The sequence below is a fragment of the Chelmon rostratus genome, chromosome 3 (genome assembly GCF_017976325.1).
Source record: "Chelmon rostratus isolate fCheRos1 chromosome 3, fCheRos1.pri, whole genome shotgun sequence".
In the NCBI taxonomy this organism is placed as follows: domain Eukaryota; kingdom Metazoa; phylum Chordata; class Actinopteri; order Chaetodontiformes; family Chaetodontidae; genus Chelmon; species Chelmon rostratus.
In genome coordinates this window covers 27629252-27644692 of record NC_055660.1, presented here as the reverse complement: position 1 = coordinate 27644692, position 15441 = coordinate 27629252, and the positions used below count along the sequence as shown (strand labels likewise).

General features: G+C 43.4%; 1 protein-coding gene across 2 annotated transcripts in view; it reads right to left on the bottom strand.

Annotated features, from left to right (window-relative positions):
* LOC121604407 (ras and Rab interactor 2-like) overlaps positions 1-15441 on the bottom strand; it is a 31372-nt gene that overhangs the window by 11206 nt on the left and 4725 nt on the right. For both annotated transcript variants that reach the window (XM_041933910.1, XM_041933909.1), the window contains exons 2-7: positions 11716-11854; positions 5697-5791; positions 5224-5422; positions 5013-5127; positions 2010-2082; positions 1146-1237 (exon numbers count right to left, since the gene is read on the bottom strand). In XM_041933910.1, coding sequence (XP_041789844.1) covers positions 1146-1237; positions 2010-2082; positions 5013-5127; positions 5224-5422; positions 5697-5791; positions 11716-11769 — 628 coding nt within the window. In that variant the 5' untranslated portion in view covers positions 11770-11854. The remainder of the gene's footprint in view (positions 1-1145; positions 1238-2009; positions 2083-5012; positions 5128-5223; positions 5423-5696; positions 5792-11715; positions 11855-15441) is intronic.

The window sequence follows — 15441 nt, the reverse complement described above, 5'->3', positions numbered from 1 at the left end:
AGCACAAACTGACTAAGAAAAATAACTTTAACCTGTGCACTCAAATACTGGCTGCTTTGTCTCCATGTGCTTGCTTATTTGACTGCTTTCATGTTATAGCAGGTGTAGCCCTCACAGGCACCACTAGGGTTGGAGAGAATGTGGTATCTTAAAGTACAATTTAGCTTTTGAGCTGCAATCTTGCATACTTACAATACTGCTAACCTTTAACCAAACCATATGTTTTTACATCCTTCCTGAGCAGCCATTTGTTTCGGCTCATGCCAGCACAGCATGAATTTACTTATACTGAATATTTGCTATGCTTTGTTATACACTGTCATGTTTTCTCTTGTCACACTGTAATTGCTGTGACATAAAGAGCCTGACCAGAGATGGTTTTCCCTCGATGGTACGTTGAAGGTGCAAGCTCAGCTGACAGAAACGTCACATTCTTGAGGTACAGTACAGTATGTTGTGGCAGAATCAAATCCGGATTCTCCCTGGGGGGACGCTTCCGCAAGGTGAGCGGCAATAACATGGATCTCATGAAAGTAATTGCTTCCTTTAATTAAAAATGCTGTTTGGCAGTCAACCATCTGATATTAGTTTCTCTGAACGCAGCATGAAGTTTCCCCAAAACAGTCCACGCTTGCTGTTCTATCAGCAGCAGTGGTAATATTTCAGAAACAGAATATAACATATTGTCAAGTCCTGCGGTGCAGGAGTTGGGAGGTGATTAGCCTAGCTTAGCATAACTCTCTCTAATGCTCAAAACTCCTACTTTATACACTTCTTATTGACGCACCCAGCTGAGGTCACTCCAAGAGGTCACTGCACCTAGCTGTTGTTCCGCCAACAAATAGCTACAACTTCCCCTAAAACCAAAAACTGTCGTTGTATTAACTAAGTAAACAAGACAAGTGTTCATGAACTTTAAAGAGAACCACAGAACCAAGCTAGAGGTTTCCCCCTGCCTCCAGTCTTCATGCTAAGCTAGGCTAATCATCAGCTTTGCACTTAAGGTCCAGTCATAAGCGGAAGTGGAATGCTGTGAAAAACACTTACAGATTTGTAGTTACAACTTGCAAAACCACCAGCATGGCCGTTCGAGCTGCGTGTTCATGCAAAATTTCAAACCAATGAATAATAATAAAGGAGGCTACCTGCTCCAAGCTGAGCCACCTCTTCCAGTTCTTTCTGAGTCTTGGCAGATGCAATGGCTTCTGGGAGTTTGAGTGTGAAAGGCAGGACATCCCTAAGTGAAACATGAAGAGGCAACAAATTTAAAATGGATACGGGAAATACAATACATGAAAAGATTAAAACATGAAGCAAGGGAGGAGCTGCAGTAATCACATGAAATTGTTTCTGAGAGTTAAACTGCTGATACCTGTACCTTTAATGTACTATACGGCCTCGTTAATACTGTTCAATATTCAGTGCTTTATGGTCAGAGTTATAATACACATTGTCCTCATTTGACAGTGACATCCCCAAAAAGTGATGATGCGATTAGTTTGGTTGGCAAAGCAAAGCCTGAACTCTGGCATACAGAGAAGTGAAAACACTTTCAACCAGCATCATCATAAACATGCAGACACACCCTTTGCTCGCGTTACAGAATTACAGATATGGATTTAAAGATATACAGTAAACACATGTTTAGATTTAGAGTGTAAGTTAACATTTAACTAAAAAACAAAAGTGCATTTGTCAAATGTAGGAGGCCTGTTTGATGAGCAGTCATCTCTCTAGTTGTCCAGTGTTGTACTGCTTGCAGCACAATTTTCCTCTATTTCCTGTGTCTGTTGTTTTAACTCCTGCATCTGTCTGTGTCTCCCGAGCTGGCACAAGCTGAAACAAGAAGTGAGAGCCTTGGGCACTGAGAGCTGACTGCTTACTCGACAAACATTATTTTCATCCGTGGAGTTTCCATCCTCGATATACCCTGTCATCACAAAGCAAAACACGGAGAAGCTGGGGATGTGATGGATGGATAGTCAGAAAGACGAGTGTTGGTTGTTTACCTGCTAATACAGTAGAAAGCAACCAGGCGAAACAGGTCTGCAAAGCTGATCCCAGATCCCTCAAGAGAAAAGGCTGCAAACAAATGAAATATTTAGAGAGAATGGCAATTAAATATAGATGCTTACAGTGCATTTGCACATATTTAATGTGATTGATAGCAAGATTTTAGAGCACCAGCAAAGATGTATACTTGCTACATAAAACTTCATTCACAATATATACTTATTATTTTTATTAGTTCATTATTGCAGCTGGGGCATGGTTGAGACACTGCTAGAAGGGTACTAGGTTGCCATCACTGGAGGCAGCATTTGGGAATATATCACAGCTGAGTCTCAGTGGGTCTGACCGCCATGGCGAGCATGGCTGCTAGTGGTGTGGTGGGCCAGGAACTGCAACAGGGAGCATCCTCTGGATTTATAAAGGCGTGTCACTGAGCTGGTTTCCTGTATGTCGAGCCAAACTTTTTACAATCTGAAGCATCAGTCTCCCAGTCCCCAAGCACTGATATTTCTGATCTATGCAGCTGGTGCACCTTCGACCTGACGCACAAGTCGTCACTCGTGGCCAACACAACTGATCCAACTGATTTTCATACAATCTTCCACTATTGTGGAAGAAATGAGGGGTTTCAGTTGTTAGCCATGTTAGCAGCATAGCTCTTGTTGGCCATCACTCTGGTCAAGTCTAAAAATTCTAATACAATACTTACAAATACTACATGGACTACTGCAGACATTCATGGTCTTCAGAGGATGAATCCAAATTGTTTCTTTTAGCACACAGCAGGTCTCAACGAATACTGGACAGACTGCAATGAAATCTGGTACAATATACAAGATTCCCAGAAGTGATTCCCTGACTTTTGATCCAGTACTACCAACAGGTCAAAGTCTTTAATTATCCTAATTATCCTCCTACATGCATGTCAACATCTGTATCATTTGGCACAACAGATATTCATGGTTCCAAGATGATGCATCCGCTTAACTAGTCCGACTTCTGTCATTGGATGGACTGCCATGATATCTAGTACAGGCACTGGGATGAGGGTTCAACCCCCTCTTCAGCCATCACACTTCTTGTTTCATCAAGCTGTTTCTACAACTACTCATTACTGTACAGGCCCAACACTGCCTGGCTAATGTGAGACATTCAGGCTCTCTGATATGAATTTACAACACTGTCTTCCAGCTTTCAGCTTCTACATAGTCACCACTTGCCCTCCAAATGTAATATTTAGGCCTAGTTTCAAGAAAGAATGTACATGGTAAAGAACAGTGTGACTGAAAACAGACTGGTGACTTATATGTTTCCATAAAACCATTGTTTTAAAAATTCCTGAGTGTAGTCTAATAGAGCAGTGTGTGCAGTATGAGAGGCCCAGTGGAGAGCAGCTGACCCACATCTAAAGGTCCAAACAGGCCAAAGGCACTCCCCTCCCTCCCCTCCGCTGTCATTTCAGCAGGGAAAATCCACTGCTGGTATGTCATCACACTTTGGCACTGTCACAGCTCCATGACTACTTCCAATACTGAGGCACAGCACCTTGGCTTAGGATAATTACCGTGAGATTATAAGCACAGTTATTATAGTGTAATAAGATCACAGTTAATCATGAAACATGTAAATGACATTTTCAGTGTTTATGAACTGAAGTCACTCATACACACTACAGTGTGTTCCCTGTTCCACGTCTCTCTTGAGGGAGTGCAAACAAACATGTGACCAAATGTTGCACAAGTCCCGGTTGGCTACAGACATTCACTGAAGACAAAAGCATTATCAGCAAAGCCTTCCTGCTTAAAGAGAAGGCAAAAGTGCAGAGGATGTGTCACTGCAGCCACATCACGTGCAGACCAATACTCTATCACATAAGCAGGGCAGTCACATTAACAGAACACCTCACTGATAGAGGGAATCTTTCAAACCCAACATGCTTTTGAGCCTCACGCTGACATGCTGCTGACACACAATTAGCCAAACTGATGTCCTCGGACCACACACTCTCATTTCTCATTTGTGTTTGGGTTCATCCTTGTACGCAGCATGTGAAGGCGGACAGGAAATGATATCTTTAACCCTCTGACACAGTGTGGCTGCAGAGGTGGAGGTGTTTCAAGAAGACATAATCAGGAGACCAAAGGAAACCGAGAGACCACAGTTTGTGCTCTCTGATCCATGAGCCATTACAACTTCTTCTTTAACACCAGCTCCACTTTTACAGACTGAACAATTCATACATATTCAACACTTTGAACAGTGTGTGACAAATTACAAAGACTAAGAAAACATTTGGAATTTTAATTTGTGACTTATTTGTGATAATATCTATAATCATAAATAAATAATATTAATGATACAACCAACCAGTCCAAAAAAGTTGGGACACTGTGCAAAACCTGAATAAAACAGATTGTAATAACTTGCCAAGCTTCACTTTCTCACTTGAAAAAAAAAAACTTCATTTATATAGCACAATTCATCCATAAAATGCAACACAATGTGCCTAACATAAGACAATATATTTGATAAGACAATATATATAATATATATTAATAGATTTTTGTAAATATCTGCTTATTCTGAATTTGATGCAGCAAGAAATGGTGCAAAATGCTCCAAAAACACCTGTTCGGATCATTCCACAGGTAAACAGGTTTATTGGTAACAGGTGATAGTATCATGATCAGGTATGAAAGGCTCAGTCGCTCACAAGCGAGCATGGAGTGAGGTTCATGACTTTGTGATCACATGGCTGTATAAAGGAGATTGCTACATGGACTCAGAAACACCGCTGTCAGTGAACACAGCTCGTCTGCTAATGATTGCATTCTGTCTTTATTTAGGTTTACACAGCGTCCCAACTTTTTTGGAATCAGGGTTGTATATTAATATTGATAATATTAATATTTTAACAATATCTAAATTATTCTCTCGTGCTGTAGACAATCCCTCTCATCCAGCACTCACGGTACAGTCAGTGAAAACACGTTACTTACTGTACTGGCTCTCTCTGACAGGGAAGTGGCTGATGGGAGTTCCTGATTGGTCCTCCTTGAGACGCACAGACAGAACCTTTCTCTGCAGAGCAGCAGACTTCCTGACCAGGAACACCTGCACCATGGAATCAGAAGTCATACAATCAATACAATAATACAATCTTAGACAATATTCCCGTTAACATGATATCCCAGGATGGAAACCCCTCACCCCTGGTGGCTGTTTGATCAATATGTGGCTGGCCTCCTCTTCACTGACTGCCAGCAGCAGCCACACTGGGTGGGTCTGAGTCAGCCTGTCCAACACGCTCATCCTCCTCCGTAAGGAGTCGTACCCAGAATCCCTTTCTCCCCCGACCCCGCCGCAGCCGGGGGACTGCAGGTAAACGCCACTCGCTTCACTCTCCAGCCTGGCAGAGAGACCGAGAGTGAAATACTTTTGCCATCTGCTGGTGAAAATGAGTATCAGTGTATAGCAGCATTTACAGATGCCGTTGAAGGAAATCACATTTCAAAGAATGCAAAACAATGCAGAACAAGCTGATGACAACACATGACCTGTCTCATCAAGATTACATTTTAGATATTGTCAGAGATGAAAAAAATAAAAAATATATTAGCCGGGTTGATCCAAGTTTTGATAAAGAGTGTAAGAAGAGGAGAAAAAGTAAAAAAACGTCGTACCCTTGAAGGTCCATGGGCTCCTTGTCAACTGTTGGAGCGGTTTGGATCATCTCCTTCTTCAGCTCCCCAATCTCCAATGCAAATGTGTCAATCAGCTGGAAGAAGACAGAATGAGAGGCTTTGACTGATGAGGGAACATCAGGAGAAGCAGAAGAGGAGGGCGAACAGCAGTAAACGAAACCGACAGCATTGCTCAAACGCCAATTAGAAGGAAGAAACTGAGACTAGAGGACTGGACGGACGGACTGCACTGGTCATGTCTCAAACAAAGGGCAGGGAAACGGTTAGTCACAGTTCCTGTGTGTGGACATCATTTCCTACGGGCAGGAAACGTGGAGGGAGAGCATTGTCAAAAATGACCCACATCAACACCCACAGTGAGGGGAAGCATTTTCCCAGGTCATCCTGTAGAGAAGCACATGGAACTGTTTTCCCAGTGTGCTAAACTGAAAGTTCAGTTTCCACAATCAACACCACAGCTGCATGTGAACATCTGGCTGAATCTCCCTTTGTCACAAGCTGACAGGGGTTGTCACAATTCTATATCGATGACTGTACATGCAATAACAACAGTGTTGGACTGTGTCTTTGCACTGTATTTAGTTTTAGCCCACAACTATTTGTGGATTCAAACTGTGATGACGCAGATGTGGAATGTGTTTCACAATCTGATACCAGCCTCACTAACCTTGACATGGTCCTTTTTTAGAATAAAAGGAGAAACACATGGATGAAATCGACACAACTTGAGCCCCATTTTTCAGGGTAGTCTTGTTCAGTTTTAAACTTGTTTAAATTTTGACAAATACACCGAATTACTTATTAGCAGTTCCTGTTGGTAATGTCTGTATATATATACAGACAAGTACCACTGGATTACTTTGACAGTGAAGGAAACCTAAAACATGGTGATGCTCAGGCTAGTTCCGGAGATTTAAGGGAGGTTGTTTTTCTATGACTTCTAGGTGGATTTATGGCCGTTAATTTAAAAAGATAGTGAAAACCTCGGGAAGCGTAAGTCACACTGAATCTAAAAATGAGTGCTTCATGTGTGTGCGTTCAGATTTGACTGATTTATGAGAGAAGAGAGCAGTTTTTGACACAAATCGTAGCCATCTGGGTAAGTACCTTCATTACATTTTAATTTATTATGGTCACAGCCGCTGCTGCAGCTGGAACTGCTGGCCGTGTTGATAAGCATCCAAATCAGCAGCCAAACAAAAACTAACTTGTTGTTTTTAGAGCTCCAGTCTGCAGCATCTTTGCCTCCCGTCTCCCCTTCTCCACCCCTCCTTCAACTCTTCTGCACATCCCTCACAGCTTGAAAACCTCTGGTCTCGAGGAATGGAGGATATGAGAATACATTCTGGCTGAATTTATTCCTAAATAAGCACAATTAAATCCAATAACCGCCAGAGGAAGTCCGTAAAATGGTCGAAAAGTTGCATATAGACGCCAACTAATTGCTTTCATGTTGTTTTGTTTATTTCACCCTTTTCCGCATTCCTTCATTCCACAGTTTAGAGCACTCTCTGGGATTTAGAGCTTCCTCAAGCATGTCTGAGCAAATGTTGAAATCTGGATGCTTTACACTGATGATCTGGGTCAAACAGTGCAAACAACATGGCTTCCTATGGCCTAATTACGCATTATATTGTTGCATCTGACCACAGAGCACAACATAATGAAGACCAGAAATCTGAGGCAATCAAGGCAAAATATGTCACTATAAACTAAACATGGAAAATCTATGTCACATCATCAGAGTTGCTTTGATGTGGTTAACTCCACCCATGTAGTGCAAAACAAAGAATTAGACACAAATAATTTACTTTTAATGAAGAGTTTCTGCTTCCATTACACATTTCCACCTGCAGGAGGCAACCTTTTCCAAACTTTCCTCCACCAGCTGGGCTCCGGGCCAGACCACAGTCACCACAGGACCCTCTAATTCCCCCCTCGCAGGACTAAGTGGAGCCAGCTCTGTTAAAGCCACAGACTCCCCTGGCTTTGTGTCAGGTCAGAACTCTATTATACAACATGAGGCGACACGTTAGCTCCAGTGTTACCGGAGCACTGAAAGCTGTGCAGTTCAGACCCCGACGGGGAGTCTCAATCTGAATTCCAGTGAAGACAGGGACGGCTACGAGGGTCTCAACAACTGACGAGCTCTGGAGGAGAGCCAGCACTGATGCAGCAAAGCGTCAGGTTAAACTCCTGAATTAGGACTCCTAGACTATGGTTGCATCTCGAAGATGAAAACTTTGGAAAATTCTGTCCTGTCAGCCCTCTCCAGTAACAGAGAAGGATCCTACAAGCTGTTGACAGAGATAAGTTTCTGGGTTACAAACTGCTGATTTATACCATTGCGAAAAAAGCTTTTTACAGTGCTCATGCAGGGGACTGAAATTCAAGCGGCTGGAGTTCTATGAGTCAATTTAGGGACAAAAGCAAGGTTGGATTAGGAAGCAGGCATACCTGGCAGCTGCCCCAGCCAACCCCAGGTTCACTGTGTGTGGACGTGTTGTAATCAAATGATTAACTGAACATTTGTCTGAGAATGTGCATTAAATTAACACCCAAAGATGGACTCTGCTTTATTACCTTTTATCAGTGTCCAGCAGCTCTTTGACAAACAGCATTTGGTTGTAGAAGACTGTGTAGTACAGTAAGTGGAAATGACGGCTTCTCATAAACTTTACTGAATGCATTAACTAAATATGACCAGTTATGTTATCACGCTGAGTTAATCATTAGCAATCAGTGAGACTGATAACCAATACATGGAGCTGATACACATTTACAGTAAAAATGAAAATCTTAGAGCCTAAACTTAGAACAGCCAGCGATGGAGCACTATGTCCATTTATTTGAGTACTGTAAGCACATTTTTGAGGAACTTGCACTTGAGTATAATTTAATCTATGTCATCAGCATCAGCTATTTTTTCATTATCTGAACAGCACACTGTACAGAGGATTGTTCACCCACGTCGCTACACTGGAATGACTCAAAAGGTCAGCTGATGCTCCATGTTACTATTACACGTGAACATCAGTGTAGAGTAAGGACGGAGGATGTGTCACATATGTGCAGCTTCCTTATTTTACCACTACATCTCTCTAGCTCTTAGAAGCTCAGGTGAAAAAAATAGAGGGTGGAAACTGGCTCCATCCAATCACTGATTCATGAAAAAACAATGATTTAGTCAATACTCTTTATGGAGGCAGCACAGTGCATTCACCCTTTAATACTAATTACAATTTAATAATAATTACAGGTAGATGACGACATCACTGCAGGGCCTCAGTTTCAGCACAGGGATACTGTACACAGAGAGTTTGAGGAACCCAGCAGTGACACAGGATCCCAGCTGCTTAAGGGACAGGCATTGGATTATATGAATGAAAATGGGGGGACAGGGCCAGAGGAGGAGACATGGGAAATTCCTGAGCTATGAAATGAAGGTCAGTGAACACGAGAGCCGCTGAGTGACTGGCTCTCGGCAGAGTGCCTTGTGGCGCTCTAATGGTGGCGCCCATGTAGGGATTATTTCACACTGCTGACTTTTAGAAGAAAATGACCGATATTCACGAAAGTCTGTGATTAACTTTTATGAACCTCGTCAACTTCATTCATCCGGTTTGCTCCCACTCTTCACTCATTTCATTCCCCCTGCACAACACATGGGTGCACAGTTAGACTGAAGCAGAGAGGCAGAGCTCAGGCACACACACACACACACACACAAGGGTTATTTATTCAGCTCCTTTAAGACTGTGAATGTGTGTGTGTGTGTGTGTGTGCATGTGCGTGCATGTGTATAGAGGTAAGTGATTCTCTGCATGGGCTGCTGTTAAAGCCATGGATGGAGTCAATGGGAAAGTATGTGTTTGGTTTTGACACACAGACACATGCACAGAGCGTTTTCACAGGGTTAGTGAGGCTGGAAAAAACTGCAAAGGAAATTAAAAGCCAGACAACTTTCAGTGTTTGTTTCTTAGTTTGTTGATTCTTGTCTAAATGTGTCTTTATTATCTTAGAAAGTGGTTTTAATCTGCAACACACTGAGTTAACTGAGTTGACAAAGAGTGCATCACTCTCAGGCTGCATGCTTGGCAAAATTTTATGGAAGAACAAGTAAAAAGGGAGCTCTTGCTGGGACTTACAAAGAACAGGGCAGAACAGGACCAGATTGATCAGGAGGGAGAGATAAACAGAAGATGAGGTTAGGCTGCTCAGTTAAGAATGCAACATGTGTTTTCATTAGCACTGATGGCAAGAATAACAAGACATGATGTCAGAGCAGTGCTATCCTTAAAGTAAGACTGGTGGCGTAGTTACTGAAACCTACAGGAGCTGAGATGGTTGCTGTTTATCTGCTGGAGCCTCTAAATGGTACAAATAACTCTTAACAGAGGTCAAAGGTCAGAGTGACAGTCCAACTTGAGTGTGTTGTTAAAAGATGCTTCTGCAGGTTGGATGCTCACCATCACAGAGGGGTGAAACTCCAGCTGCAGAACAGTCTACCTCACTGTGTTATCATGAAGCTGCCACACAGGTCAACAGTAACCAGGGCCCACACCCTGGAAACCACATATATACAGTCTACGGTGCGCATGCGATATTTGACTGGCAGGACTTGAATAATAACGAGAGGCTGGCTCAGACAGCAGCAGCAGAGAGGAAACAGATTTAGCTCATTATTCAACCAGAAATAGACCAGAAATAAAGCAACAGAGTGTTTTAATAAAACAAGAATATGAAATCTGAGACCGCATTAAAGAAAAAGTGCTGTGCTAAGTGTTATTTTGATTATGGATGTTGAGCAACAGGGATGATAATGTGTGTGTGTGTGTGTGTGTGTGTGTGTGTGTGTGTGTGTGTGTGCGTGTTCGGGAGATACTGGGAGAGAAAGAAAACATGAGACAGAATCAGGGAAAGGGCAGAGAGAGAGAGAATCAGTTTTATTACTTGTTTGTCAGGCTGCCAACAAATGCAGCTGCCATTTCCAGCACTCCTTCGATATATGGCAGAAAGAGAAGGAAAACTGTTGAAAGACAACTCAGCTTTTATGTTTCATCAATCAACACTCGATTACATTTCCTGAAAAGGAGAAGAAACGTGCTCAGTCAGAACTAATAAGGTGGGAATTCGAAGTCCGGATAAAAACTTGACAGGATGAAATAGTCCTGCAGTGCATGAATCCATAAATTCTCTCATGAAAGTAGAAGAACAAGTTTCCTGAGAGACACAGAGCTCAGAGGCTGTCATTTTAAGGCTCTGTGGAGTATATTCAGAGTATAATTTATAAGAATAATGTTTGCTTAAGTGAACAACAGCTGATAAAAGCTATACTATGTGAGTCAGCACAAAGGCAGAGATGAACTACTGAAATGCTGAGAGAATAAAGGTGTTGTGTGTCTCTTTACCACTTCTTCATGTTGGAAAGTGATCCTTGCCTGCATATGAAATAACTGATGATGTCAATCAATCAATCTGTCGATTAAGTAACTTAGTTTGCCTCATAGTTTCTGACTTGTTTGAATCTCAGACACGGTAGCACGGCTACCAAAAGCAAGCCTCCAATCAAATTGGCTGTCTCCATCCGTCATGTGACCCTCGTCTCGCAGGTGGCAGCAGTCTCGTTTCTGTTACTGCGACCGATAGCTTTCCTTACCAGGATTAGTTTATACGGCTCATTTACATGGGATGAAAAGTGTAATTACAAACCTGTGAGTTAATCAAAATGGATCATTTTCATATAACTGCAGGGAACAGCTTGCATACATTTCGATATGTGGTAAATAAGACGTGCGCCATAAAGTCAGATTGTGCTCAGGCCTACATTTGAAGCAGAGATGTAATAACTTGGTTTTGGTTTTGTGATTCAGCCTTGTGTTTGTGAGTTGTTCTAAACACACGTTGAGTCAGCTGTGGGCAGACAGGAAGTGATGTGCTATGGATTTCTGGGTGATCTCTGGAAAGTCGGCTGCACCGTCCAACGCTCAGCTCTTACCTTAAAGAAGCTGCCGCTCCTGTCTGTGAGGCCGCTCGGGGGATTCCCGGCCATGTTGTCTTCCTGTCCGCGGGGCCGGGTAGCGCTCACGTCTGGGTGTGTGTTTACGTCTGAGGCAGCGTCTGCACGGGCCGGAGCTCTGCGGGTCAAAAACACACTTCAGCTGTGGCGCAACCAGAGGAAATTCCTTCTTTGGCCACAGCCAGTATTATGGAGGCGCTGGTCTGCTAGAATGCTCTCACTGTGACTCTCTGCCTCTCTTCTCGCTGCCTACACCCTCGCCTCCCCTTCTCCTTTCACTTTCCTGCCTCCTCTCTCTTCGTTCCCCCTTTCCCTCGCCTCTTCATCTCAGATAATTGCCTCAGTCCTTTTTCATCTCACTCCAATCCTCAGCTTATTGTTGGCCTGAACCGCTGTCCTCTCATTACCTGTCCCTCCTGTTTCCTCCCTCTCTCACATTGTCACACTCTCCTTTTTTCCTACATTTTGTTCCCATGTCCTCAAACATACAGAAGATAATTCATTTTCCATTTGGAGAGCCTCAGTGCCAGCACAGCTGCCCTTCTTTCCCACCCATCCTAGCAGAGAGTTTTAGGGCTGTGGTGCTTCGGTAAGACTCCACGCTAAGTAAAAGTGTAGCGGTGTTGAATGGACTTCAACATTTTCACCAGATTAGTAGAGTCCATAGTGAGCTGTATTTGTTGGCAAACTGTGTCACGGTTTTGCTTTCTTTAGCTCTGTTTCTCTATCTGAGGTTGATTTGTCTTTGTCCTCCCTCTTCCCCTCCAGCCAGGTTACAAGCAGTAGGCCAGCCCTTCCCTTCCTGGCAGGGGCTCACAGCTCACGCAGGCTGGGGAGATGCTCCACTCCTCCGTCCGTCCAGGCATGCACTTTTATCTCACACAGGAAGGAAGCTATCACCCCCATCAGCACAGGCCGAGGGGGAGGAAAGAAACAAAAAGAAGGCTGACAAACATGGCAGAGAGTCAGGAGTGAGGACACACGCTGTCAGACAATCAGATGGGAAACTGACGGTTTCTAATCACAGCCTTTAGCAAAGTGGAAGCATCAGTAACCGTCCACACTGCCCAGTCTGTGGTGCACAGGACAGAACATGACTGGGTCACACACACACTCCTGAAACTACAGACATCGTCACAGGACAGGACAACATGTGTGTGTGTGTGTGACATTACTGCAGCAGCAGCTGTATTCTCTGCAGGAGACAGGACAGCTGAAATTCATTTCTAATTACAGCTGCATTATTTTCCCATAAACAACTGATCGAATGTGATGTGACAGTGGTCACATCACAGTGACAAACCCACAGAGAGCATCACCACCCAGTCCTGCTCGGAGCTTTCAACACTCTTTTAGCCACTTCACTGCTTTTTCAGCAGCAGCAGCTGTTTCAAGCAAAACGGCACGAGTAACCTCATCACGCTTCCCGCCTGACAACAAGCACCAGAAAAAGATGCTAGCCAGTGAAGAAAAGTGGAAAAATTAGCAGCTGAATAACCAGAAACTTTCCTCAAGAGTTCTTGGAGATCAAAGCAGAGGTACAAGACACACAACACAACTCAAAATGAATGCTAATGTTGTTCTGTAGCTACAGGATGTTTAAATAGGACAATGACTGCTAATAAATTTGTCATATCAACTTTGTAAAATAATAATATGGAGGGAGGAACACAGATAATGCAGAGCACTGCACACACTACCAGTGAGGCGTTAGGAGCTAAGCTGCAGTTGAAGTTTTGATGGAGCAGAGGACATCACAGGATTACAACTTGACAGAGGCTCCACTGAGGGAGAACGGACGCTCTTAAAGTAAGCAGGAAAACACTTGGCTGCGTCCTCTGAGTACGACTTGTTCCAAATAGTAAATACAACAATCCAGCCGTTTACTGACAACATCAACAAGCTGGTTCAATTGTCTCCTATGCCGCATTAGAGCAGTGCAGCATAACAAAACCCAAGTGTCGTCCGTCACATGCTGGTCTCTCAGCCCTGATGCACATTCACCTGTCAAAGACGACCACAGGGACATCTGACAGAGACCGTCACCTGAGAACATGACTGAGAAAGTTAGTGCTCTCCTGATAATACGTTTTACAGCTTGCTTCAGTGGACAAAAAATCCATTCATTACACATGAAAGTAAAACACAGGTCAATTAATAAATAGCTGATCAACAGAGAATTCAACAACAATCATTTAAATTATTGATTAATCATCCAAGTCATTAATCAGGCAATAATCTCTCTACACTCTCTGGTTCCAGCCTCTCAAATGTGAGGATTAGCTGCTGCAGTAATTTGAATACAAGCTGACACTTTAGAGACTAAATCAAATAAAAAGAAATGTGGATGACAGATTCATAGATAATTAAAATAGAAGCGGCTGAAGTCAAACAACTTGCTTCATATCTGGTGACCTGTAGAGCGACTGCACTGTTTCCTGACTGTCTGAAAGTAGAACTGATAGTCTGGCCCCATGGTTTCACTTCCACAGACAGACAGAGGTGGGAGGAACAAAGACACAGAGGGGCCTCAGCAAACGAGGGACAAATTCAAAGATGGACAGTAGGAAGCTTCCTGGAAATCAGTTAGTGATGACTCTTTGAGTTCTTCTGCTGTTGACTCTGTAAAAGATCTGAAAGAGGTGTCAGTGCTGAGCAAAGCTCTGACAGGGAGGTAAATAATGTTTCCACGTGCGTAAACCTTAGAGCCTCAGATCAACCAGAGAGCATGCTGGGGATTGTAGGAAACGAGATGACCTCCCACCAGGGCAGCTCCTATTTGCAGCTCCACTTGGCAAAACCAACTGGGGAATGTCCTGAAGCCCCCCACCCCCCCACCGAAACACTCAAATCACATCAAACTCCCAACTAATGCAACAATTTTATGCTCAGTCGGTGCACACGGACCACTGTGTGTCTCTCTCTGTGTGTGTGTGTGTGTAAAAGCCTCAGCTGCAACTAAACAAAGACACATCTGAGTGTGCACCCCTCCCTCACAGAAGCAGAGAGCAGCCCTCTGGCCTGCAGCACAGAGACACACTGTTCATAAGGTAAACACACACACATGCACACATGTGTGAACACACTGAAAGGTGTAAAACTGGCAGGTAAGACATTCACATACACGGTTAAATATCAAGACATGCAAACATGCAGAAATAAATTCTCCAGTTCATAAAGAGAAACAGACACAGGAAGACAATACACCCCCCCACACCACCACCACCCCCATACATACACAGACTTCATTGTGTTTGACATAATAATAATAAAAAAAGGGTCACAGCAGGACTTCATTAAGCTCTGGTATTTCTGTTTTAAAGACCACTCTCATGGTGGGACCCTAATTTTCTCCCAGTGGGTGTCACGCTCGCTGCAGAGCTGTGCTGTCCTATATCAACTAATGAATGGCTTCAGTGTTCGATGGTAGTGAATCCAGACATGTGTGGTCTGAGCGGCACTCCTCTAGTACCATTTGATGTCTGCTGATTCATTTCCCTGATTTACTTCACACTAGCCTTGGTAAATGTTTCATTAAGCATGAATGCATCATTAATAAGGTGCTACAGACCCTTTACAAAGCGAGGTGTCCAAACGTTTTCCTTTGGAGGGTCACACCTGAAATTTACAGTGGGCCATGGGCCAAAAGCAAAACACCTATTGCATGGGCGCAAACGGCCAAACCGATTAAGTCACAACAAGGCA